The sequence below is a fragment of the Drosophila takahashii genome, chromosome 3R, assembly GCF_030179915.1.
Source record: "Drosophila takahashii strain IR98-3 E-12201 chromosome 3R, DtakHiC1v2, whole genome shotgun sequence".
Taxonomy (NCBI): domain Eukaryota; kingdom Metazoa; phylum Arthropoda; class Insecta; order Diptera; family Drosophilidae; genus Drosophila; species Drosophila takahashii.
Genome location: NC_091681.1, coordinates 12,600,174 through 12,627,242, shown reverse-complemented (window position 1 = coordinate 12,627,242; position 27,069 = coordinate 12,600,174). Strand labels below are relative to the sequence as shown.

Sequence of the window (27,069 nt, the reverse complement as noted above, 5' to 3'; positions counted from 1 at the left end):
GCACCCACCGGCCAATCTCAGCGGTATATTTCCACTCACTTAGTAAAGCGCACTTGCATGCTTTTCTCGGAATTTTTCCCACCCATTAGGTGTTAGGTTAATTTTTTGCGCACTGAGCTTGCAGCCAAATAAGTAACGAAGCCGAGCGATGTTGTTTTGAACGTCGACCCTTTACTTGAAGGGTTCTATCTCGAGCCGATCCAATACTATGTTCCAATACAAAACGTTAGCTAGAGCTCTGCTCAAATAAACGTTTTAGTCCATTCACTGTTTACAGTTCAAACGCTTCGGTTCGTTTAAAATCTTAAAACAAAATCTAGACAGGATTTAGACCAACAAATAAAAGTAAGAATTCTTCTAATTAATCTATAATAAATCAAACAAATTTTATTTGGTAAGTTGCTATCCTGCACTTGAAAATTCCAATTAGGTAATATGACAAAAATATGGATAGAATGTTTGCAGTTGAAGTGAAATTATGTGAAAACTTATCATTCTGCATGGAGTTGTTTGTGAAAAGTTTTTACATACTTCATGTGCCATTCAGTTGATTGATTGACTAACTGATGGATGAACCGAATGCTGGGCAACTGCAATGTAAATAATCGATGGCACATGGGAAATAATGCATTAATTTAAAACATTCCATTCATGTGCATTCGTTTGACAATTAAGAGCAAACTAGCAATACAATCCAATCGCAGCCAATCCGATAAGCGGACATGTGGTCCAATTGGACGGCAATTAGTCGAGTTCGGCGACCTTTGACCCACATGGCGATATGGCCAACGAATGAGGGACTGGGCCCACTTGTGACGGATGCAAAAGGGAATTATAATAATGGCAATAATGAGAAGTGGGGGCCATTGTCGCGCGCCCATTTAAAAGATCATCAATCATAGGCAGTTAGTTAATTGCGGCGAGTTCTCTTTCCCTCCACTTTTTCTTATTTTTTTTTGTGGACAAAGGAGCGGCCGCCTAATGGCCGGACCAAAAAAAAACGAAAACGTTTAGCGAATAAAATGCCGCAGCAAATTAAAAAATAAAGCTTGAGCACGCCAACTTTGCTGACCCAAAGTTCAAGTGAAATAAGCCATGACAAGCGCCTTTCTCTCCCCTCCTCCACTTTCCTTCAAAAAACTCAAGGACCCTTGGCGAAAAAGCTTTAAAGGCAAATTGCCCCAAAGTTTTGACTTATTCTTGGAGCACTTCCAGCCAAAAATCGATGTGGAAATAGAAAGAGATGGGAATAAAAGCAAAAAAAAAACTGCCAGCGAGGGCGAATTATGACAGGAAACATTTCAAACGGAAATGAGCCTGCCGGCACTTCCGGCTCACAGGCATTTCTATATGGCTAAAATGCAAACATAATTAGCTGACATTTTCACTCATTTTGTGTCGTTTCGATTGCTCCCTTCCGCACTAATGAGCACCACCCAACTACCCCAACCACCCAGTCCAGTCCCAATCCACTCAACAGTTGTCCTCATCTAGCTGTCACTCAGCGCAGGCTTCACTGTGTCTAACCTTTTCAGTTACCCCTAAAAAGCGTCAGCAGAACAACCCTCGCAGACGCATCTAGTAAAAATAACTTGAAAATTGCGCAGCATTTATAATCTGTCTTTGATTTATATAACGATTTCCGTTCAAACTACGAGTGGGTACACTGGGAAAAAATATATAAATGATTATTGTTTGGCAAATTCTTGATAGAATAATGTACGGAAATTATTTCAGCTTAAACTGATTATGTAATTACTTTTTAATAATTACATTTAGGAATTCCAACCTTTTTTGATGAGATTCCATTTTAACGAGTTAATAGTTTTTTTAATACATCTTTAATGAAGGACAGTATTTTAGTTTTATTTAATGTTTGAATTAAAGTTAAATAAGAAAGATCTGAATTATTAAAAAATATTAAAAATATTATTTTGAAGCATCTAAATTAAAGAAATACACCATCTTAAACATTAATCGGGTACTCTATAAAAAAGGTTTTGGAAAATTAAGATTTTAAGTGGAGCTCCAAGAAATCCGAAACCCTGATGGATAGATTTTCCTGCAGTGGCTGTGTGTGTATTTGGGATTTGGCCCACCCTTCGCTGGCTGCTTTATATGCTGACTTGACAATAATGGCACAAACACACATCTCAGCCCGCTGAGAACGTGCCACTGGCAGTGGCTCCCTGCCCCACAAACTGGCCCTAAACTTAGCTTGGCCCGGCTGAACTGGTCGTGGCAGCACAATGACATGAATTCAATATAATAAATAAAATATAATGCTGTCAATAAAAATAAATAAATATAACATCAACAACAGCAGCAGCGGCAGCAGCCCAGTGGCAACAACAGAAACAGAAACGGCACTGAAAGCCGTGCAAAAGTTTAAGACTTCGTCGGGGGAATTGTAGATTGAAGAGCTTAAATGCTACGCTCAAAATAGCTACGTAATGTTTGTGTGCTCTACAGATTTGGCTCCGAATGGCTGCCATTTACCTTGGCTTTCTGTGGGGGTGTGGCAGGGCAGGATATGTGCTGGAATTTCCCCGCAAAAGTAACTGTAATGTTAACTGACGAGGGACTGTGATTCACCTTGAGTTGGGTGTGTGTGTGTGTGACCATTATCCTTTGCCATTTAGCGGCGTTTATTTTATTAGCTTTTACTTAAGTGGTTTACTTTTGAGCAATGGTTTCAAAATAGGAGTCATAATATATAGTTATTCGTATTAGAGGAAAACAATTATCTAATTGCATACTTTACGTTAAGTTTATATAATATATCGACCACAACTGAAAGAGAAACTTTAATAGAATATTTCTTTTATATTTAGTCACTAATAAACTTGGTTAATGCAACCCATATAGTATAACTTAAATGGGATATTTCATTTTATATTTAGTCACCGATAAACTTTGTTTATGCAACCCATATACTTCATTCGATGAATAAAACCTATGAAAAACAAATCCTGACATCTCCGGTACAAAACCGTTGTTATGAAAAAATAATAATAAATTCAAGAGCCAGTTTACTGATCCAATTTGACAGTCATAACTAGTTATTTTCACCCGTGTGGGAAAACACAACACAACACAACAGCCAATCCACAACAAACCGAAAACACTTGAATAAAACATTCCCTAAATTGCAACTCTCGCTGCAATTGCTCGGATCGAAATCGGCCACCCCCATCCCAACCCCCACCCCCTGAAGAAAAGTTCACAATTGCCACTTTTCACACACCCACGCACACACTCACTTTTCCCGACAATCGTTTTCAGCATTTTATGATTTATTTATGCAGCCACGTTGGCTGCACTTCCCTTTGCCGAACTCCCTTGTCTATCGGCGAATAAACTTATTCGAATCGAAGTTGGAAAATCCCACAAAATATTTGACAGCACAGGCAGCAATAATCGTTTGACTGGCCCATATAATATATATATTGAGCACATATTATTGGGTATAGACTTTATAGAGTAATCAAGCCCAGCTTTTAGTATTCCAACCGTTTGCCTTCGTCCGAGCTGTCAAGTTTCGTGCGACTTTAACTTTAGACTCTGATTCAATTGTTCGCCTGCCTGCTAACCCAATTTGGAGTGAGAAAGTAAAAGTTTATTTCATTTTAATTTGTGCGAGTGTGTGTTTTATTAACTTACATTGTTGTTTTGCCCTTGCTAGGAAAAAGTTTTCAACGAAAAAAAGGAAAAATAACTAAAAACTAGCCAAGGACTGCGCACATGTGAGTATACACATATAGCTATATATGTTTATAGCGAAATGCCAGGCAAATTAAAACAATTAAGGGGCACGAAACACGAACAACTTTCCAAGGAATTGCGCCAGTCAGTCTCTGCGGCAAACGGTTAATGTAAATTCATTTAAAATTGCTTAGCCCACGAAGAGGTGGATTGGGGTGGTGCTTTTCACCTGCCCGCGACTGTCGATAGTGAAATGTTTGCCGTCATATCCTGTATTCCCCACCATATCCACACCGAGGGCCATGTGTCTGTGTGTCGCGGCAATTTAATTAGCGAGCGCATAACTTTATGAAATATTCAGAGACTTTCCCGGCGAAATATGCGAACCGCCTGGCGCTCGGGATGTTGGTATGCGTGTGTGTGTGTATTTTCTGTGTTCATTTTTGCCATGGCAATTATGGTCCGCCCAGGACATTCATTAGAACACCTCATAAAAATCAATTAGCGGCATATAACAGGCCTCCGCCGCAAGGAATCCCCTGGGTAAAAAAAGGTTCCACTGGCATTCGGAGTTGATTGCCACAGCCTTTTTAGGGAATATTATCCTTCAAGATCTAAAAAGTTAAGATAAATCTTTTACAAGAATTATTTTATTCGAAATAGTCAATTTCGGTATTAGTAAACCTTAATTAACTTAAATGTCTGCCAAGTTTGCCTGCTAATTCAGATCCTATATTTTATTGCCCAGATGCGAATGTTCATATGGTTATTTGCCTAAAGGCGGGCTATAAAAACCCGTAATTTATAAGGTTTACAAGGCAGCAGAAATGATGACGCACAAGCAAAAGTCTGTGGGAATGCAAGGTGGTGGGTGGTGGTGGGTCGTTTCAGGGGGTAAATATGAATGACGAATTACACACTTTAGCTGCCAGGTTGACAGCACTCGCTCACACACACACACACGAGCAGAAAAACAGTACAGAATAGCGCATTAAATTATGCTGACAAGGCATAACGGACAGAAGGGGCCGGGTGTGGGTGGAAAGGGGGAGGCAACTGGGCGGCACGGGCGTGAAGATACAAAAAACAGGGCGGACAAAGTCAGCCGCACAGTTAACGTCAAAACTAACACACGGCCCAGAGACGAAGAAAAGCCAGCCAAAAGCTGAAAAGCAAAGACGATGACGAACGTGAACGAGGACGAAAACGAAAGCGAGGGGAAGAAGAGTCAACAATGACACTTGAGATAAAAAAGGACAAATTTAAAAACAGTTCTATCAATCATAATTTGAACTATATTCCATTTATTTAAAAATAAATATGTTGTTTAGGCCTATACCAATTTGAAGTTTGATATCTCCGACTATTTAATCTATGCAATCCCTATTCTATTAATATCTATTAATAAAACATCAAAAATAATTTAAAAAATTAGTTCAAGAAAATACATTATTTTTATAAAATACTTATTAGTTTGCTTTATTTTTTTTTTATTTTTTTATATTACTTTAAATAAATTAAATTCAAAAATTATTTAATTTCCTAATTACTAAATTTTTTAAAAATATTTAAGTCAAAAATCTTTTGTTTTAAAACATACTTTTTAAACAGACTTTAAAACATATTTATTTTAAGCTAAATTTGGGATGTAAGTTGATTACATAAGATGTCTTCTCTTTTGCCTTTTTAATTTTATAAAGTCAGGTCCTTTAATTACACAATTCAGAAACTTTTTGTTTTTTTTTTTGAGTGGACTGGAGAAAAACGGATGAGGGCGACCAAGAGACTCTGACGAAAGCTGCCGTGGGCCAAATGAAGCAGACCCTGATGATGATGATTCGAGAGTGGCTTGTTAAAATTCCAACAAAACGACAGACAAAAAGTCCTCCACCCTCATATAGCCCATGTCCTGTCCCACTTCTCCTCCTGTGGAATGTGTGCTGCGTTGTTGTCAATGCAATAAAATGAAAATGAAATAAAATAGACAAAATGCTGGCAAGCCAGAGAAAGACAGGCGGACGGATGGATGGACAGGACCAAAAACCATCTCGCAAGCCTCGAGGCCAAATATGGCTGGCAAAAAGTTGCCGAATGACCAAAAATGTAGACTTTCCGATGAACGAAATATACGTTCATATGCGACACAAGGCCAGCAGGAGCGCATTCTCAGAAAGCGGGCTAGAATCTGCTAAATTAAGTAATTTAAAGGACTTATAAAGCTGGTGAACCCTTCTGATCTTGTGATTTACTTGGGTTTACCCAGTTCAATCTCCTTAACTACAATTATTTACCTAATTTGAATTATATCTTAGTTCTAGTACACAAGTCAAATATTTAGACCACAACAATTAGGTTTAAAGAGATTTGTTTGGGTGCATCAGTGTCGGGATTACAATGGCTATTCTACGACATACAGTTTAGCTCTTGTAGCCATCCCTAGCATTCTATCCAATATATTTTCTGTCACACATTCCCATCCGCATCCACATCCACATCCACCGCTCCTGACTTGACACATGTGCCCTGGCAGCGTGGTGGCAAGTCCAGCTAACAAAACTTAAATGCCATTAGCCCTCGTCCTGGCACTCGACACTTGGGTCCTGCCGCAGAGCGCACTATTGAAGGGCAATGGATGGAGGGGGGAATAAAAGAGAAGGAGGGTGGAGGAGGGGGAGGGGGAGCCGTGGAGGCCCTGGCAGAAGCGTGCCAGGTAACTAATACACACACTTGGAGGCAACTAAGCTACTGAACGTGCCCACAGGGCAGGGCACTCTTTTTGGAAGGCACACAGGAAAAAAAATTGGTTTGGAAAATTAAAAATAAATATAAGAAATTAAATGTAAAGTTTTCCTTGCAAACATACCAGTTTTATTGTCTTTTTTTTATGAATTTAATGCTAAATACGAATAATTTTTCATATTTCTGGAATATTTTTTAAGCAAATTCTTGTACATTTAAATACCAACTTAAATTTCAAGAGCCTATAAAATGTCTACCTTGAAATGAATTATTTTTAAATTTGTAGAATATTTTTTAGTGCAATTCTTGTATTTGGCACATTTAAATACCAACTGAAATCTTGAGATTCTATAAAAATGTTTACCTAATATAACTTTTGGATTTATTGAATTGCACCATTTTTGAATTTATTAATTTTGTTTTCAGTGTTCTGCCACTGTTGCCCATCTCTTTTTCTTCCCTTTCTCTCTCTCTTTTTTCTGCGTTCGGGGCTGGAAGGCAAGGCAATTGAAATAACTTCTTCCGCTTGCCTGCGCTGCTTCCGCTGCTTGAATATGTCCCCCAAATCAGCCAGCAACACATTCCTGCCCCCTCTCTCTTTCTCACTCTAACCTCCCACCCCCTGCCACCCATCATCATCGCTTTGAATTGGCTTTGCTGTTGTTGCTTCTTGCCATTTATTTTATTTCGCTTTAAGTGATTTTGCTAGGCGCCTTGGCAACATGTTGCTGGCAACATTAATGGACTCTCTCTCTCTTTTGAATGTTGACAGAGAAATTTGTCAAGACTGTATTTGTGTGGGTGTATCTGTGTGAGTGGCAAATTTCTTCGTGTCTCCTTTCCTTGTTGTTGTTGTTTTGAATGCCGAGCGGCAATAAAAAACATTTAAGCACGCATCATTTTATTGAGCGAGCTGCTTGAATCTGACATTTAGACAGCGACGCCAACTGCGACGTCGACTGCGACTGAGAAATGTGGGTGGTTGATGGGTGGCTGTCTGCTCAGCCTTCCCAAGTGAATGAGTGTGTGTAAGTGTGCACTTTGTATTAATTTAAATTGCTTTTGGGAATGCCAGAAATGAGTTGTTACACCGCATAAGGATGCATTGGTAATGCCAACAAATTAACTGCAAATTGTTTGCATAAAATTTAGCTCAGTGAATTTTAATCTTTTACTACAATAAATATTTGATTTGGATTAAAGTTCACACAAATTTTAAAACTTACCTAGCTAGTTTTACAAATTGTTCAAGGAACCATTTACACTCTTCTTTGATGCTATTTCCAATTTAGTAACATTGTTTAAATTATAAAATGACTTTACAATTACAAAAAGTCTTATTGATCTTTAAACCAAAGTTAATCATCTATGACAAATAGTTTTGTAATATTAGAGATATTACAATAAAATATACACTAAGCTATGACTAAATTCATCTCCTTATCGCAGCTTTTAATTTGTTTAAAGCTACATTTCTGAAAACCACATGCATTCGTGAAAAGTTACTTACATTTTTTAAATATTTATGATTTTCTTTGATCTTCTGGGACTTTAAGATACAGTTTATTTTTTCTGTCATAATTAATTTGTTTGTAAGTAAAAACTGAAAGTTATGTCTCTATACCAATTAAATCAAATTACCAAATAAAAAAATGCGTTATTTGTTCTAAGGTAGTCAGCAGAAAAACTTAGCTGGCTGAATTAAATTATTCGTAGTTTCCATAGACCTGGTGCAATTTAAAAATAATAATTTCCCTTGTACATTTCACACGCTTTTGACTTAACGAATTAAGTTAAATTGTGTCACACTCAAATGTTGTGCCATAAATTTTCAGCAAGCACTTGCAAACACAAACGCACGCTCACAATGACAAATGTACAAGGCTGTGCGACACCACCCAAAACCCATCGCCCATCGCCCACTTGCCTCCCCCTGAATTCAGCACTTGGAAACGTATGTGCCGCCTAGTTGGATCCTTCCTCTCGCTCTCGCTCTATCTCTGTCTCTACTAGGTCTCACTCACTCTTTCTCTCTTTCGCAATGATTGTGCAACATTTTGTTATGCAAATCACAACGCAGTGCGCCAGGAAATAGGCTACGCCTGACCCACCCAACTCGACTCAACCCATTTCTGCCGAAGCCGAAGCCAAGGCTCGCCGGAGGGTTAAATAAGTTGAACTGCACTGAAAGCGAATCTACTGCCCAAATGTCAATCGATAATAGATAGCAATTTAAGAAAAATATAAAATAAGTTATGAAATACAAGAGGTTAATTTTTGGTCTATACATATCAAATAAAAACACCTCTTAACGAGGTAAAAAACTAGTGACGAACGCACCTTCAACATACAAAAGTTCTGATATCAACATTTGTGACGAAAAATTATTACACTCGTCATTAAATAGACTTTCTAATCTTTTCTCATTCGGCCCGCCCTAGCAAACTATTCCAGCCTTTTTCCCTTCACAGGCATTTTCTATTGCAGCGTGCCGAATGAGAAAATATTAGAAAGTCTATTTAATGACGAGTGTAATAATTTTTCGTCACAAATGTTGATATCAGAACTTTTGTATGTTGAAGGTGCGTTCGTCACTAGTTTTTTACCTCGTTAAGAGGTGTTTTTATTTGATATCAGAAGTTTTTGTTTGTTTACTTTTGCTCTCATAGGTGCTAATATAAACATTTAAATTTAAATTGGTCAATCATAATTTGTAAGCCATTGTATTTAAACAAATTAAGTTAAAAAGTATTTCAAAATACCTTTTAAACGAGGTATGGCACATGTCTGTACCTTTAGTAGTTTAGAACTTACAAACTAACGAAATTTAGCCATTTTTAGCTTTTTTCCCGCTAAAGTAGCGGCTTTTTCCAAAAGTCGTAGAACAAAAGATTCCTATATGGAACTCTTAGGTGCAAATTTACTGATTCCATGACCCTAAAATACAGTTCGGATACCCTCACACAAAATTCAATACTCAGGGAGCGTTAATTGTTCGTGGCTATTTTCGTATAAAAATAACTTTTAAACGTGACTTTTTACAGTAATGTGTTATATACCAAAATTTAAGGAATCTCAAGGGCTATACAGTTTAAGGTTTTAAAGAAAATCGTTAGAGCCGTTTTTGAGAAAAATAAAAAAAAGCTAAAAAAAAAGTTTTAAAAAATTGTCTTTTGTTCATATTTTTTTAACTGTTACATTTACACAAATTGCATATAGAAGGCGTTTATAGCATTTCAAAATACCTTTCCAACGAGATGCAGCACAAGTCTGTAGCTTTAGTAGTATATAAGTTACGGCTTTCCGAATTTTAGCTATTTATAGCTGTTTTCCCGCTAAACTAGCGAGTTTTTCCAAAAGTGGTAGAAGAAAAGTTTTTGATATCGATGTGATGAACGTCATATCAAATTTTAAAAACTTAAAAAACATGTTTTGGACAAACTGACAAACTGACAAACTGACAAACTGACAAACTGACAAACTGACAAACTGACAAACTGACAAACTGACAAACAGAATTAAATTTTCATTTTGGGAAGATGAAGAAAATCGTATTTTGGCTATAACTTTTGAACGGAGCGTCGGATTTTGACAAATGACCCCTCATTCGACGGGTATTTTTAAAAGGAATACAAATAAAACATTGCGAGGGGGCATTTATCCCCACCGGCCCCAACAGCTCCAAATTTCGAAATTTTCACTTTTTCACTTTCACCGCTCTCTCTCCCAAGCCAATTGATTTTCTTAAAGTCTTGGTATGCAATCCTGTTAGTTTTCGTAATACCTTTCGATAGGTGTATCATTCATTATGATCGGACCATCACAGTAGATTTTCATTTCTTCGTGTATATATAGTAGTCGCCTTCGCACACTCTCCTGGTGCGCTTCGTCACTACATGGACTGCCGTCCATAGTGATTGTGATTCATATTCTACAATCTAGTATAGCACTTATCACTCAATGGCTTTGCCAATGATTTCTTAGTCACAGATTTCACAATTTCGTCACTCTATTTGTAAACTCATTTCAAATTTTTACGGATCTAACAAATACCTGATAATTAAATTAAATAATTTAATATAATAAATATATAATAATATTTACTCATTAATAAAATCACTTTTTTTCCTAAATTCATTTTATAATCTCTGTTATTTTTTGCTGTGCAAATTGCGGCACAGGCAGCAAGTGGCAACGGACTGACGCTGTATTTTATTGCATTACTTTCGGGTCTCAGCTGAGGAGGCAAAGTAAAAGGTTGGGTGGGGGGTGGAAAGTACGCTGTAAACGAAGCCTTTTGGCCTTCACGTCGAGGGCGGGCACAAATTACATTACCAGGCGGCAGTTGGCAGGCAAACCATTAACAAGTTGACGACAAATGTGCAGCTGTTCGGGCTAATCTTAGTTCCCTTTCGCACTCTATCTCCATCTCCATTTGTGTGTACTAACTTTATTCCCATTTTTTTCTTTTTCTTCTGTGTACCAACAGGCAGAGTGGCCTAAATGATGCCCGAAACTGAACGCGACGCGCATCTGGAGGCAGCGGAAATGGCTAGCGGTGCCCTGGGGCATAATTATGGCATTGTAAAGGATCAGCAGCAGCAGCAACATCAGCACCTGCAGCAGCAGCATCTTCAACAGCAGCAGCAGCAATCCACATCCGAGCTGTACAAGATGGCCTGCAACGGCTACAACTACAGCAGTCCACTGACCATTCCGCCCACCTCGATGACCATGGTCAGTCCGATCGGCAGCAGCAAGGAGAAGCTGGTAAATATGTTGCGCGTGCGCGACAACAACAACATGGCCAGTCCCATCTCCGATAGTCCGCCCACCACGTTCCTGCAGAAGCAACTTGAGGCGGCTGTGGCTCCCAGGCCAAGTTCAGTGCATCCCCAGCAGCAACAGCAGCAGCAGCAACATGTCCAGCAGCAGCAACCGCAACAACGGCGTTCAGCCAGCACACCTGCCATTACAACCACACCTGGTCCTCCCACCAATTGGCACGCCCATGTCTATGATCGACTGCCACCACGCCCAACCCCCCACTCCATAGCCGATATTCTGGGCATATCGCTGGTGAAGAAGGACCGCCCAGAGGGCGGTTTCGATCATCATGGTCCGGCCAAATCGCCGAATAGCATTCTGAAGCCCTACCAGGATCAGCAGCCCATGAGGAGCTCCTCCATTTCGATGAGCGAGGCCAGCGAGGAAGACAGCGGCGCGATTGCAGGAGCAACATCTGCTGCAGCAACTGTCACCGCAGCAACTGTTGCGGCGGCAGCAACTCCGCTCGATCAGCCGCTCAATCTGTGTGTGGCCAAAAAGTCCCGCGACAGCAACAACTCACCCATGCCGGCAACCAAACAGAGCCAAATCCTCGGCAAGTCTGCCAGCAAGAAGGGTAAGCATTGGGCATATTTTATGCACAGCAACAAAAATGTTTATTTCTAAATATGGGTTTAAATTACAAAAGAAATACATTGCATTTTAAAGTGTCAGCAAAAAAGAATGTACACACAAAAAAACAGGCCGGGATCAAATCGATATGCGCATGGTAAATTTCTGGTATTCGTATACGCATATTGTTTTTACCATGCTATTGCATTAAAATTGATACTCGAAATTCATCCTACTTAAAACATGTTTACATTTCGGGCGTATCTAATTGAGATGCCTCATATCAAATAAAAATTGATTCCAGATAAACTCAAATTGATCATCGTTTTTTTTGGGTGTAGAAATAAAATCATTAAAATATTTGAAATGGAAAACCTGCGAATTAGCTTTCCTTTTTTTAAATTTCTACTTAAATGTTTTTAAATTTGCTTAACATTTTCCGTAATATTTTTTAAAGTGTTTCTATTTTTAAATTGATCTCTTTCCCATCTCTTGCGTATTGGCGCCGTGCATAGGTAGGATGTGTATGCCATGTGGCAACGCTCGACGAGCCTGCCAATTGAGCGGAGCGCTGAGCTCTCAACACGCTTCAGCGAAGCGTGCGGCGGGCAACGCGGCGTATGCGTGTTTTTCCAACTTAAATGATGCCCATCGGTATCTTCGTGGACCGCTCACCGCCGTTGCCCCTTTTTTTGGCTGGTCTAATGGCCAGGTCATTAGAATTTACCACACTCCAGTTATGATTCGGCTCGTCTGTCAGCTACTCAATTTTCTATGCATTTTATATGCCATTTGCTCTTTAATTAAGGTTTGAAAATGTATAGAATTCAACAAATGAAAGTTTCTTGAAGAGCACAAAGAATATTTTGTAAAAAAAAAATACATATATTTATAATAATTTAATTTTTAAAACCATTTAATATTGTTGTTTAATATTTATAAAAGATTTTATTTTTCTCTGCAATTCGATTTGATATATCTATCTTTTTAAATCACTGAAATCGTGCCAACTACTGTAGAGCACATACATTGTTTGCATATACATATGTACAGATATTCAACGCGTTCTTTTTCGATAATTAATAAACTATTGAAATTGTAATTGGTCAACAAAATGTGCAAAATTTAATTAGATGCACTTTTGGCTCATTGCTTTGTTATTTTTATTTTTTTATTTTATATGCGAATCGAAAATGGTTGCCAATTTGAATATGCATTTGCTTTGGCTGCATTAAAATGATTTAATTCGAAAGAGGCCAGCGGAATGGCACGAAAATATACGAAAATGCAATTAGCAATTGCCGCAGCAACAATGAAAACCATACAAAATGGCAATCGGTGGGCAAAATAAGCAGCGTTGAGAACACAATTTGAATAATTTTGCTGCCGCCGTTCGCTTGGCGCGTTAATTGCTCAATGTTGTGTGTTCCGTTTTTATTGTTATTAAAATCACGTACCAGACTTGGTCAAAACAACAAGCGATTGAATGAATGACGAACTTCCAGACATCCGATTGTTTGACACAGTCATCGGTTAATTTTCGTTTAATTACTTGTTTGCAGCTGCCATAAATGGAACTGCCGTCAAATCAAGCGGAGTTTGGCTCCAAGCTGAAGCTAAATACATTTATATTTTCCCATTTTTTTCTCTTACCCACTTGGCATAACGACATTTAAATGCCCGGCGACGACGACTGGGCCTAATGAAAATGACATGGCAATTGCCAATTGGCGTTAAGAGCTACAGAGCTCAGAGCTACAGGGGTAGCAGCAAATATAAACAAACATTTGTGCAAAGTTTTTATTGTTGTTGCTCTAATTGCACAAGTTGCGGGCTTTTAACGCTTGGCCAGCTTGTTGTTTTTCCGCTTTTGTTTTGCCATTTAGTTTTATTGATTTCGCGCCATTGGGGCGCCCTTTACACTCCACTAACATCGTCTCTCATTTCTCTTGGGGGTGGTTGCTTGTGTTCGCTATCGATAGTGAAAATTGCCAATTGCCAATGGCGACAGCGAAAATACAACGACAATGGCACACCCCTCCCCCTGCGCCCCCCGCCCGGCTAATTAATCACAGTGTCATGCATATGAGGCCGTCGGGGCCCACGCGGCGTATTAGCAATGCGACAAACGACAGCGACGACAGTAGCACCAAGCACACACACACACACATGCATATCGAGCGTTTTGCATTTAACTGTCAATTAGATTTCAATTATGCATCGGTAATTGAAGTCGTCCAGCCAGCGATCGACTCATGCCAGACACGTTTTGGCCCCGTCAAGTCCAAAAGCCGCGGCCAAAGCATATGGCACTTATAGCACAGTTAACACTTGTTTACGCCCGACATTACAAGTCGGCCATTGGCCAATAAAAGTGCCCAATGAATGCCCTGCAGAAAGTGGACAAGAACGAAGAGGTGGCCAAAGTTTAATTATTAAATTATTGATTATTAAAAAAACTTTGATGATTGAATTCTTGATCTAATTATTTCTCAGCGGCTTATTAGAATATGACAGTTAATATATCCCTTCTTAACATTTTTTTAGTTTTACTTTAAAATAACTTTCAAGGCCTTTTTATAATATAGTCGATATGAAACTATATACCATACAGAGAAAAGAATGATAAAAGATAAAATTGATATGTGCTGGTCAATGTTATATTCAATTTTATTCATTTTGATATGAATAAGGATTATTTTTTGTTCAAAAAATACTACATTTGGTGTTTTTTATGTTGATTTGTTAGAATCTTAAATCTGACATAAATTAATTAACTTGACCCTATTTTACATTGAAATTTACTTTGTTGTAGTTATAGGTAAATTTGGAACCTAATTTTAATTATTTTAATTAAAGCTTTAAGAAAAGACCTAAAAGGCCCAGCGCATCTTAAATATTTTCTAAGAATATAAAGGGATATTTATTTTCTTTATTGAGTTCTTTTATACGATTAATAACCACTTTAACCCAAGAGTAAAAAGTCGAAAACAAAAGCTTATGGCAAATGGCAAATAAATGCATATTGAAAGGCGAAGTAAGAAGAATGGGGAAAGCATATAACAGGGCAACCGAACAACGCATTACAAAAGGCAGTTGGCCCAGTCAATTGCTGTTACATTTGACGGGCTAATTGCAAAAGCGGTTATGAAATGACAGCCAAGAGACCCAATTGAGGTTAAACAGCTGCGATTCGATAGAAAAGTCAGGCAAACACGATCAAGACAAATATGCATACTCATATATGGCTAACCGTTTTGTTGTGTTTCTTTTGTTTTCTTCTCTTTTTTTATTGCAGAGAGCTCTGGTAAGCCGGCGGCCAAGAAAAAGAAGTTGACGCCCACCGCGGCGACAACGCTGGCTCTACCGCCGGCCATTAGTCCCACGGGCAGCAGCGACAGTTTGATGCGGGACAAGATGATGGCCACCAGCAACAGCAACAACAACAGCTCACCGGGCAGCAATGCCAATCCACAGCTGCTGAGCAACACCAATAGCACCGAGGATGACTCGGATTCGGGATCAACGGATGCCCGGCGAAAGAAGAAGGCCCGCACCACGTTCACGGGAAGGCAGATCTTTGAGCTAGAGAAAATGTTCGAGAAGAAGAAGTATCTCAGCGCCAGTGAGCGTACCGAAATGGCCAAGCTGCTGATTGTCACCGAAACTCAGGTAGGCATTATAATATAATAAATCAAATAGATGGTATAAGTAATTTACTTCATACAAAAAAAAAACACCCCAGGATTAAATTGATATGGTAATTTTCTGGAATTTTTACGCAGATCGTTTTTACAATGCAATTGATCTAAAATAATGTCAATTTTAAAAAGTGAAAAGTACTTATTCTCTCAATACTGCGGGATAGACCTTATTTTTACATTTCGAGCATATCGAATTCAAATCAAGTTTTTTTGGGTGTACAGCAATTTTTAATTCCTTTCTATTTTTCTCGTTTTTCATTAAACCTTGGAATTTGTATCAATGAAGGGTTCATAGCAGATTTTTTTTGAATATTATACAATATCCAATCCAATAATATCCAATAAATATTTTTAGTTCCAATAATTTTACCTTTTTCTATGCCTCCACAAATGATTTAACTACACATTTTATGTTGGTTTCACCTCGGTGCTTAGCACTTTAAATTGCCACTAACATACATAGTGTTTTTAGGGGATTATTCGGTTTATTTAATGTGACAATATTTTGCTAGTCAAAGCTAGCTCAAAAAGCACAATCGCAATTGTGGCCATTTAATTAAATTAAATACTTTTTAAAACCCTCTCACTCAATAATTCCAATCTAATGCGCATATTTACCCATAAATATTCCATTGTCTGCTTCTGTGCGTATGCTTATAATATTTAATTTGCCTAATTTGCACACATCCAAAAAAAATTAAATGTATGTATCGTATACAGTGTTTTCCAAATAAATTGAACAGACAAAAAAATTATGATATTGGGGAAAAGTATTTTGAAATTAAATAAATGTACAACATATTTTATTGAAGGGTAAAATGAATATTAAATATGATTAAAATATTTATTACCATTGTAATTCACGGTGATTTAGTTTAAACCGTAGCTAGGGACAAACAATAATAATAAGCTAAATTAAATGCACAATATGAACATTTCGGTAAAAGTGTCCACTTTTCGATCCTCTTGTTTGCATTAGTTTAATCCGCTATTTATTTACCCAACTCAAATGTCCCCGGGAGCCATGAAATATATCGTAATTTAATTGAAGCGCATAACAAGAGGAAGCAAGGTGTGATGCTGCTTAATGCCTCAGTAATTATTATGCCGAATTGTATTTTGTTGTTGTTGCACTTGCAGCAGCTGCCCGAACATGTGATTTTCTAGGGAGAGCGGGTAGGTTTTCAAAGCGGGGAAAAGCAGGACAAATTTACAATTTGCATGGCAGCCAGCAGAAATGCCTTAAAGCACAAGCAAACTCACACTCAAATGCACACACACAGAGTGGCCTGATTGTGAAATAAATTGAGATTTATTGACTAATTAGAATAAATTAACTTTGCAGCAAGGACATGGGCCCGGGGCCCAACTGCTGTCAGCCAATTAAGAGCAACAACAAAATTTATGTACAAACACACACCCACATGATTACCAGTGTGTTTGCTCTTTAAGAGGCGTTAAATTAATCAAAACTCGAAAATTTCACTAAGAATCAGGCATTGGGCCCATAAACCCTTTGCGGTTTCTGTCCCAAACAGGATATTTGGGCAACCGCTTAAGTCGTTTGTTATCTGCACTTGCAGTTGACAGTCCAGAACTTAAATAACATTTGTTTAATCTTTAAACTGAACTCAATGATTATGCTTGAATGATAATGATTGCTGTTTACAAGTAATGCTAGAATATAACCTTTGATAACCCATCTAATTGAAGATTGCTAATGGTTCCACGAATTAGCTAATGTCCCCGAGATTCATTAGAAAATAATAAGATTATTAGTCTCAGGAAGAACTTATTTAGTTCATAAATTTATGATAGAAAATAAAATACACATTGAATTAAGAACCAAGGGCAATTAGAAGGATTATTCAGGATTGTAACATTTATATAGTTTCAGTTAAGTAAGATATGTGAGATATTTATCACATCATATCCTACAAATAAACGGTTTTCTGTCCTTGTCAATCCTTACAAAGCTGTCAAAACTTGGGCCTGTCAATGCAAACCCGATTTGCATTAATAATCTCACGTTACGCATACGCCGTGTGGGAGCTCAAATGCCATAAGACTAATTGGCTGCCATGGCAAAAGACCCAGTCGGATAAACACACACACTCACAGAGAGAGGGGCAAAGGGAGAAGGAGAATGTGAATTATATAGATGTAGATGGAAGCCAGGCAAATTGGCCATGGCAACAACAAGGATATGGCGGCGGAGTCACATCGAAATGCTTGCTTAATTAAATTACATTCTCCATCAAGTTTATTAATTACAAGTTGATATACACATATAAACACTAAGGACCCTGCAATGTGTGTGTACACTGGAAAATATTCAATAATTTTCTTCACAAGACTAGAAGGACATTCGTTGCACCGCAAACCAGACTCAAATTACATGAAATATCACCAATTTAGTTCAAACTTTCCCTCAGTGCTGTATGTTTGATATCCGACTGTCTGTGTGAGCCAAAATGTTATGCATGTCGACATGTTCAAGTGTTTTGTCTATGTTATTAATATTATAAGCTCGGTCCAGTCATTTATCATCCTGGCAAAGGACACGCTTGCGTGTGTGTGCGTGAGAAACCGACGTCAATTCAAGTGCAGCGCACAGATTTCCCACCCACACCAGTGTTGTGTGCTTCTGTGTTTATATATAAAACACGGTCAGGGCACATAAACATGTATGTGTTAATCACAGCAATAATATCAGCAAATTAACTGCAGGACACGGGTCTCGGCGACTGTGTGTGTGTGTGCGTGTGTATGGGCATCCTGCTGTGGCCGGACATTAAGCCTCTTGGCCATTTGCATTGGCACTTGCCAATTTTCCCATCGACCGACCGCTCACACTGGATCAAGTTTTGCAGCGAGAGATTTACGTTAATTGGAATCAAATTACCAACTCCTCGCGTAATTGCCAGCCTGTTCGATTGCAGTTGAAAACTTATAATTATAATTATAGGTTGTATAAGCGGATAAGGCTTTTTCGATTTTATTAGAAAATTGCTTAACAAGTTAACGAGTTATTGTTATTACTTAATATTGGCTTTTGTTCTTCATTTAATTCAACAGTCGAATTAGTTTCAAAACTAAACTTTACACAAAAAAACAAGTCGGGGTCAAATCGATATGTGCATGGTAAATTTCTGGCATATCGTTTTTACCATCAAAACCTAAATAGAGCAAGATAGCGATTAAAGTTACTTGAGTAGCAGGGAGAAAAACTTATAAATTCGAACGGGCCTGTTGTGTACATTTCGAGTATATAAAATTTATACCACATAACGTAAAATCGATTATCGTTTCATAATATTAATAATAAATAATTAAAAAACTAAATAATAATCTGTAATGTATTTTAGCTACCACTGTATTTAAGCCAGAATAAGCATAAAATAACCGAGTGAGACAAACGAAAAGCCAGAGACAAAGTGAGAGTCATAAAAGTGGCTTTAAATAGACTCCACAACGGCCATAATGTGGTTCGCATATGGGTTGCCCTCTGGACTGGTGGGGATGGGTGGATGGATGTGGATGCCGGGAGAGGTGGCTGCCATTGGCACCACTGCAGTGGTGCAATCTCTCTCCATGCTGTGCTCCTCATCCAGGGAGCAGCACTCGTGTCTGCATCGTCTGTCATCAACAAACTGTAAAATAGCCTTAAGCCAGATAAAAATCAATTAATTACGCGTAGATGCGGCTGTCCCAACTGCAGCCGTTGCACCACCCCCTCACCACCCCTCGCCCCCTGGCGCACACACTCACTCACACAGCGACACACGCACCCACACTCGGGCAAACTGACAACATTGTAATTGTGTTGCGATTACCAAACGAACGTCACGCGCCAAACGCAGCAAATTACATTTGCATATTAGTGCCAGCGGCGAGGAAAGGAAACGGGGGGAAGGAGGTGGTGCAGGAAAATGTGGAGCCTTGGGTGGCTGGGGGGTGGTGCGGCATTATGCCGCATTGATGGCATAGGGGCGTGTGCTGGCAAACTGTTCGTTTGCGGTCTGCACTGCAACTGTCTCGACAATTTGCATTAGGCATTTCATTTTAAATGCTCACCATCGCTCGCTCATAAACCCGAATGTAATTGCCACTCAGGTGCGACCTAAATGTTGATTTACTCTCCGTCGAACAAGTTTTGGGATTGAATCTGATTGCAGTGGTATCATCGCTTGATTTGAGGCAAGAGATTAATGTATTAGGAAGGTATGTTAGGCAACTCGAACGGGTCGATAGTTCAGCGAACGCGTCTTAATTCTTAAATATAAAATTAGTTAAATAAATAAGTATTCAGAAAAATGTTAAATAATAATTTTTTCTATATTAAATTTTCTAATTCTTTATCATCAAATTTTACTTTATTCTAAAAGGGAACCTCTTGTTCACCTACTACTTATACAGTGTAGTATACCAATCCTAACTAACCAAATTAATATATTATTATAAAGAACCGCAAACAACTCCTGTGCAGATGGCTACTATGCAGTTTTGACCTCTGATTTTGGCCAACTACCTATCTGTGCCTGCTTGCATGTGCTTAAATGGTCAATCGCATGGCCGGTGGAGGGCCCTAGTGATTCTGGGCCAGAAAACAAGCAGCGTTCACTGGCAGTTGGCCAAATGACAAATGCGATAATTAAATTAAACTGCTGCCACAAGCAGCACAAACAAATCAAATGGCAATTCATCTTTGAGGGCACCACATAATGGTGACCCAACTAGAGCAGTGTTTCGGGCTTATTTACATTCAGGGCCTGTTTGTGTCACCGAAAAGGGTAAAAAATTATGCTGCGTTAAATTAAATTTTCTGTGTGCGAAATAAACAAGGACATTGCAGCTGGAGAATATTGCCCTTGCCTTTTATTATTGTTAATATTGCCATTGATATCAATCAGTTGCAGGATGGAAAGGAATCTCTGAATGCATTTTACAAATAATTCTGTCATTTGCAAACATTGATACATTGAAAAAGTTGTATTCAACGGTTGGCAATAAAATAAATTGAATACACTTTTTCAAAGGCCTTCGAAAAGTATACTTTCTAGAAGGGCAGGCCGTTATTAATAAAGTGCCTGTTTATTGCTTTAAGTAAATGTTGGTGGAACAGCATTTATTTAATTGCCATCAGGCCATTAAGGTTTTAATGACATTCCGAGAAAATGATCTCGACATGTGGCAAATCTGCTAAACTCTCGCTTTAGCTCAATAAATTATAGTTTTAATCCAATTACACATCAAATCATTCGATATAAATCCATAAAGGCACACTCGACACTTTCACAGCTGCGTAATGAATGCCTTTGGCTAATTAATTAACTAATTAAAGCTAATTTACATTTTATTAGTCGGCAATTATTTAATCAATTCATGAATATTTTAATACACACAAACGCACTCTCCGCAAAATGGCTAAACAAATATCACGCATACGCCACGTGGGCTTTCAACGATTTAAATGAAAATGAAATTGTTTTAAGCAATGCAAACAGCAGCAGCTTTTATTCTTTAGATAATTAATAAATAAATATTTCAAAATTGATATATTTATTATTATATTTGCTCGACCCTCATATTTAATTGTGGCCCAAAGTGGCTAGCATAAACTAGCACAATGGACACCACAAAGTGTCAAAGTGTGTGCGTGAGTGCATAATTCAAAACAATAAATGCAATTTGCCGTTATTAGTACTATTCGGTACCACAACTTAATTAAATTGTTACGCACACTCCCCAGATGCCACCACAAAAAAGGGTTTTGTTCGCAAAAGCATTTTAGCAGCATTTTTTAGAGGTATTATGGTAAAATTCAGCTTTAGTTAGGCTTGATGTTTTGAAACTTTTGAGAACTAACCAAAAATATTATAAACTAAAGGCACACTTATTGAATTATGAAAATCCCCTATGATTTTCATTCAACGGCCAATCGCTATAATTTAGGTAAATAATTTTCTTAAATTGTATCCTGAATGTAGCGTATTTCAAGAAAAAAGTCCCGAAAACATATTTATTAATCCAAGAAAGTAAAAAAAATCTAATTTCCTTAAGTTTAAGAAAAGATTTCTATTATTAAGAACTTTTTTTTATTCTAATCGTTTTGAAATTTTCTAAAGTTCAGAGGGATTTTTTTTTTGTTGATTCCAATTAGGAACTTGTTCAAAAATATATTTGGGTATTCATTTTTCAACTATTTTTAAAAATTAATACAAATGATCTGAGATATTTTATTTTTCTAAATAATTAAAATCAAAAATGTTACTCAGGATTTTACAGATTCGATAATTTTCTAGACTTCACTTTGCCATCCCGTACTGCATTTATATCCTATGTATCTTAACTATTATAATTGTTTGTGGACTATTACCAAACTGGTTAAAAGAATTAGCATAAGGTATAAATCTTGATGGCCGACCAGCTGAGTTGGCTGTGGAGACATAAAAACCCGGCAGCATCTGCCTCGATTGGCGACGAGTGAAAATGTTTCAAAATAAACAGCGGGCGTGGCTCCGTCGACAGATCTTTCAGATAGCTCTTCCTGTCTCTGTCGATCGCTCGCCGAGTTCCACTATAGCTATCGCTTTCGGATGTGCGATCGCCGGAGCGTAGACAACGATCGCTTTCGTCGGCTATTTGTGGGCGTTGCTGAATTTCATTTGTTGCTAATTTTTCTTACCGAGCGGCTGCTAAAACTAAACACTTGCCAATTAACAAGTCAACAAAAGTTGACAGCTCTTTCTTTTGATAAAATATGAACAATTAACTTTGAGCGGCCAGTAAGTAATTAATGAGCACTTTATGCAAAGTCGCCAAAAAAAATAGAAAATAAATTAATGCAGCCAAGTTGAGTAGGCGGTCAAAGCTGACTGAAAAACGAGGGGCAAAAAACATTTTAGACAATCCAACACAATAAGCCAATTAAAAGTCAAGAGGGCGAAGTTGGCCAAAAACTTCTGTCAAAGCTGGAGGAAAAACTAAAAGCGAGAAATTCATTTTACTACCTGTTTTTTGTCTGCCTAATAAGCATAATTTATGCCGCTTTATGCCACTTTGGACCCCAAGCTGACATAAAATTCTAAAACCGCAAAAGCAAATCAAATAAAAACTAAAAATACAAACGAAAATAAACTAAAAACGAAATGCGAAAGCGACGCTATACGAAAAATCATCAACTAAATTGCTTTTCTAGTTCTTTGCTTTATTTTCCGCTGCATTTTGTTGATTTATGTTCTGGTTTTCTATGCACACGCTTTGGCTTTCAATTTGTGGCAAAACGGATTTTATTTTAGAAGGAATCGCTAGATATGCTAGTACGAAATTACATTTTGATCCCCTGATGAGTCGGACAATCTCTGCAATGCCAATTTTCATCGCTAAATTTTTTAATTTCACACATGGCTTCAAATGAGTTCTCTTTGGCTTGGGGTCAGTAATCTTTGCTAATGAAATTTCTCGTGTTTAAGTTGAATTATTTCGACGTACTAATTGCCAGAGTTCTATCCTGATTTGCCCCGTACCCAGTTGCATTGCGAATTTAGATTTATGGCATTCCATGCCAAATAACCAACGTCTCTCGATTGCATTTAGCATGTGTAATAATGATGTTGCATAAATTCCACCTCCTGCTCCCTTGGAACGTTAAATGCATTAGCTCCCCGAAAGTCGGAGAACAATACGGATTCGGTGTGCGGGGCGCTTGGATATCCGGTGATAATGGCATTGTTTAGTTGTTATTGCCGCCACATAGCTTCGATTCAGCTTGCATTTAAACCTTAATTAATAAGCAACGCATTTAAAGCAAATGCTTACATATCTATGTGTGTCCCAGGAAAGCTGAATGCGATGGATGAGATGCTAACGAAAAAGCACGGTGACCGGGAATTAAAAGGGAATTGAAATATTTATCAAAATAATAATATATTTAAATTAAAATAATTTTCGAGTTCTTTAAGCTAGCAAAAATATTTAAAATCAAATGTGTATAATTGGTTTCAAGCTGAAAACTACAAAAAATTAAAATTTGTAAATTAAATAAAGTTTTGAGCCCCTAATAAATATATCATAAAATTAAAAATATATTATCTTATTACCTAAAACTATACCTAAAGTAAATTTTCTTTAAACATTATTTTAAACACCTAATTCGAATCGCATTTGCTAGTCCCCTGAAATCACTGTGACTTTCGTCCAATTCAGTGACTGCCAACACAGCAGGAAGTTGAAACCTTTCCCCAAATGTTTGCCAAGCGAATATGTTCTGTTAACATTTCGGAATGTTTCGAATTTCTGGGGGCGGATGTGTGGGTGGTGAGCATAATCCAAAATGACAGGCAATGCAGTGATTATGTTATTAATTAGTAATGGCAATGCAATGCGCGGAGCAAAGTGTTTCGTTACACAGCAAGAATCGACAAGGGGTGGCGGTTGTTGGGTGATTTTAGGGAACTGAAGGTACTTTGCAACATTTGCCAGATTCAGCTTGTTTACATTTGATTTAGGGTTTGTGGATGCATAATTACGGAGATTTTAGTTCGGCAGTATCCAGTTGATGTGAGTTATGGCTTGCCTTTCCTGTTTCTCCATCATCTACAACAGTATTCCGCATTCCACGCCCCCGTGGGCAATTATCATAATTTTTTCAACACCCCAAAACAAACAAACAAACAGAAAATATGCTAAATTACACATTAAAACATTATTTGTAAAAGAGAGCTCGGGAAATTGTTGAATTTTTCTTGGCACACCAAAGAATTATGTACAGCAGCCGCCATTACTAAGTAGCGTTTTCTCCCCCTCCCCTTTCCATTTTCCGACACCCAAAACACTTGGCCATCCTAATTTGGCTGCTCATTGTTGGGCCAGACATAATTTCTTTCGTTTATTTTCGAAAAGTGCGCGGCGAATGTGAAAATTAATTATACTAAGCACACGCATAGACAGAGAAAACAAAATGAGGGGCCTATGAATGGCAGGGAGGTTAACAGCATGGGTTATGGGCTACGGAAATTGCGAATGCGACCAGACTGACTAGCCGACTATTTAAGGATTTGTTCGACTCTCTGATCTTGTGGCGTTGATTGAAATACATGTGTAGGACCAACAAAATAGCTGAGACGCATCTGTCATAAACCTATTTAAGAGGCAAATACCATTTGCACTGCCAGAAAAGTTCAGAGCCGAAAAGTTATTAAATATGTATGGCAGTGGCGGATCTATAATATTATTGTGGGGGGTATTGTATACTTTTTAAATACCAAATACCTTTTAATTTGTACCACATAAAATAAATGCCTGAATAGACAAATCATCGCCTTAAATTAAGATGAGATTTATTTAAATTCGTCTTAATTTGACTATATTTTGCCTTTTATAAATATAGTAAATTATGAGAATTCCCCCTAGCAAGTCAATTACATTTCTGGGAAATTTCTATCGATTTTTTTGATTTTTCCCCGTGCCTCTAGTTTGCCTTTTGGGCTATTTATGCGCTCTGCTTCTGTCATTTTTGCCACACACGCTCACACAGACACTCTTAAATGTCAATAAATCATAAGCAGGTCGAAAGAAAAGCGAGGGGCCTGTGAATCGCTTGACAAGTTCTGGATATTTTTAGAAATATTTCCACATCTCGCCTTAATGAGGTTTAGTGCTCAGATCAAAACATAACAAACAAGGCAGTTTATTGACGATACGCAATCTATTCAAGCCGAAAGCGGAAGAATTTAAGGGGGGAAAATAAATTATTAATGAAGATTTATGCAATATTTACCAAATCGCATCGCGCCCGAAACATTAATAATCCGAAATCCCCGAATCAATTAGATCATCAATGGCCAGGCGGCGAACACTTGAAAATAATCAACAATTAAAAACGACGATGATGAGTTGGCCCGTATCCGAAAAGGCCATAAAAATAAAACCATTTAGGTGAAAGGAAGGAATCCACTTGGGCTGCCCATTAAGAGTGCGGATAAGGTAAACACGGGAAATGCTTTATTGTTTATGAACGTATGAATAGATCTAATGATCATTTTCGGATTGGCACGCGGGATGAGTAATTGCCAATTGTACGGGGCCGCAGAATAATAGTGAGGAAAACTCACTCATAATCCATCTTCATCCGTAAAATAAACAATTTGCATGGGCATCAATCCATCGACGGGTACATAAAAATTGGAATTGCTCTAGTATGCACTAGTATGGGAGTAAATTCAGAAATATTTAGCAATCAATTAATTGATTTTCAATACGAAAATTTACGGGGTTTGTTTGTTCAGTGTGTACTTGAGCCATTTCCTCTTTGAAACTTGTTGTTTTTTCAGATTGGTGGAAATCTGTGCGGCGTTTTCATGTTAATTTCATAATTTTTTCCGCCACTCCGGCGAAATGAGCATGTCATATAGCAGGCATCTATCTTTAACGTTTGAATCTCTATTTGAATCCAAGTGTGTGTATCTGCAGACATGCCGCTGAAATACTAATTATGTGCGCGATTTAAATAGATTTTTCATTTATTTAGCTGGCCCATCATTTCTGGATGAAATGGAAATGAAAATGAAAAGGAAAATGAGAGGCAAATGTTTTATGTTGCGCCATTGGCCTCGGTGGAAAATGAAGGGGGAAAATGGGGAAAACAGCGACCGAAAGGGGGTCGATTTTTGCCTTTTGACGTGCGCCTGTCATTTCATCATTGCTCTCGTTTGGAGTCTGAGGAAAAATGAGCACCGACTGACTGACGGGGCGGAAGTGTTGCGAGTATATTCAAATAATTTCGACCGGGAGGATACACAATTCTCAAGTTATTTGTTGTGCGCCCACTAATAAGGCCAAATGGGGCATAAACATTCGTAATTATGTGGCTATGAACTGGCTTTGACTCATCCATTTGGGCCCACAGCAAATTAGGCGCCATTTCCACCTTTTATTGGGGAACATCTGCATAGTTCATTCACTGAATCTGACATACAAGTCTTAAGGATATCGACAGAGTATAGACAAGTTTAAGGATTGGTCAGATTTTGAGAACGAACTAGGGATGTCGAAAATATACCACTATATCTTAAGGCTCCCATAGGAATATTCAAACATATATAAGAAAATTCATTGTAACTTTGTAGGAAGTAGGCGTTTTGATTCTTGACTACTTATGTACACTCATAAAAAAAAATCGAAGAATTTCCTTAAAATCTAGAAAATTCTTTCTTGAATTTTTGCCAAAGGCGACCTCACCTTTGTTTCAAGAAATGGTTTTTTTGAAAGGCACCATTAAAACAGGAAAAAATATTTCTTGTTTTAAGAAATTAAATTTCTTAAAACAAGAAAGGGTTTTTTAGAAAGCCCCCATAAAAACAAGAAAAAATATTTCTTAAAACAAGAAAGGCGATTCTTGTTTCAAAGGTGGTTTGTTTCTTGTTTCAAGAAATTAAATTTCTTAAAACAAGAAAGGGTTTTTTAGAAAGGCACCTTTTAAACAAGAAAAATTCTTTCTTGTTTAAATTTCATTTCAAGA

General features: G+C 37.8%; 1 protein-coding gene across 4 annotated transcripts in view; it reads left to right on the top strand.

Moving 5' to 3' along the window:
• The window catches only part of NK7.1, a 49,293-nt gene that overhangs the window by 18,769 nt on the left and 3,455 nt on the right, over window positions 1-27,069 (top strand). For 2 of the 4 annotated variants that reach the window (XM_044396268.2, XM_070216306.1), the window contains 2 exons: window positions 10,934-11,848; window positions 15,143-15,516. In XM_044396268.2, the coding sequence (XP_044252203.1) occupies window positions 10,948-11,848; window positions 15,143-15,516 (1,275 nt within the window). In that variant the 5' untranslated portion in view covers window positions 10,934-10,947. The other 2 variants (XM_070216304.1, XM_070216305.1) reach the window with 2 other exon arrangements.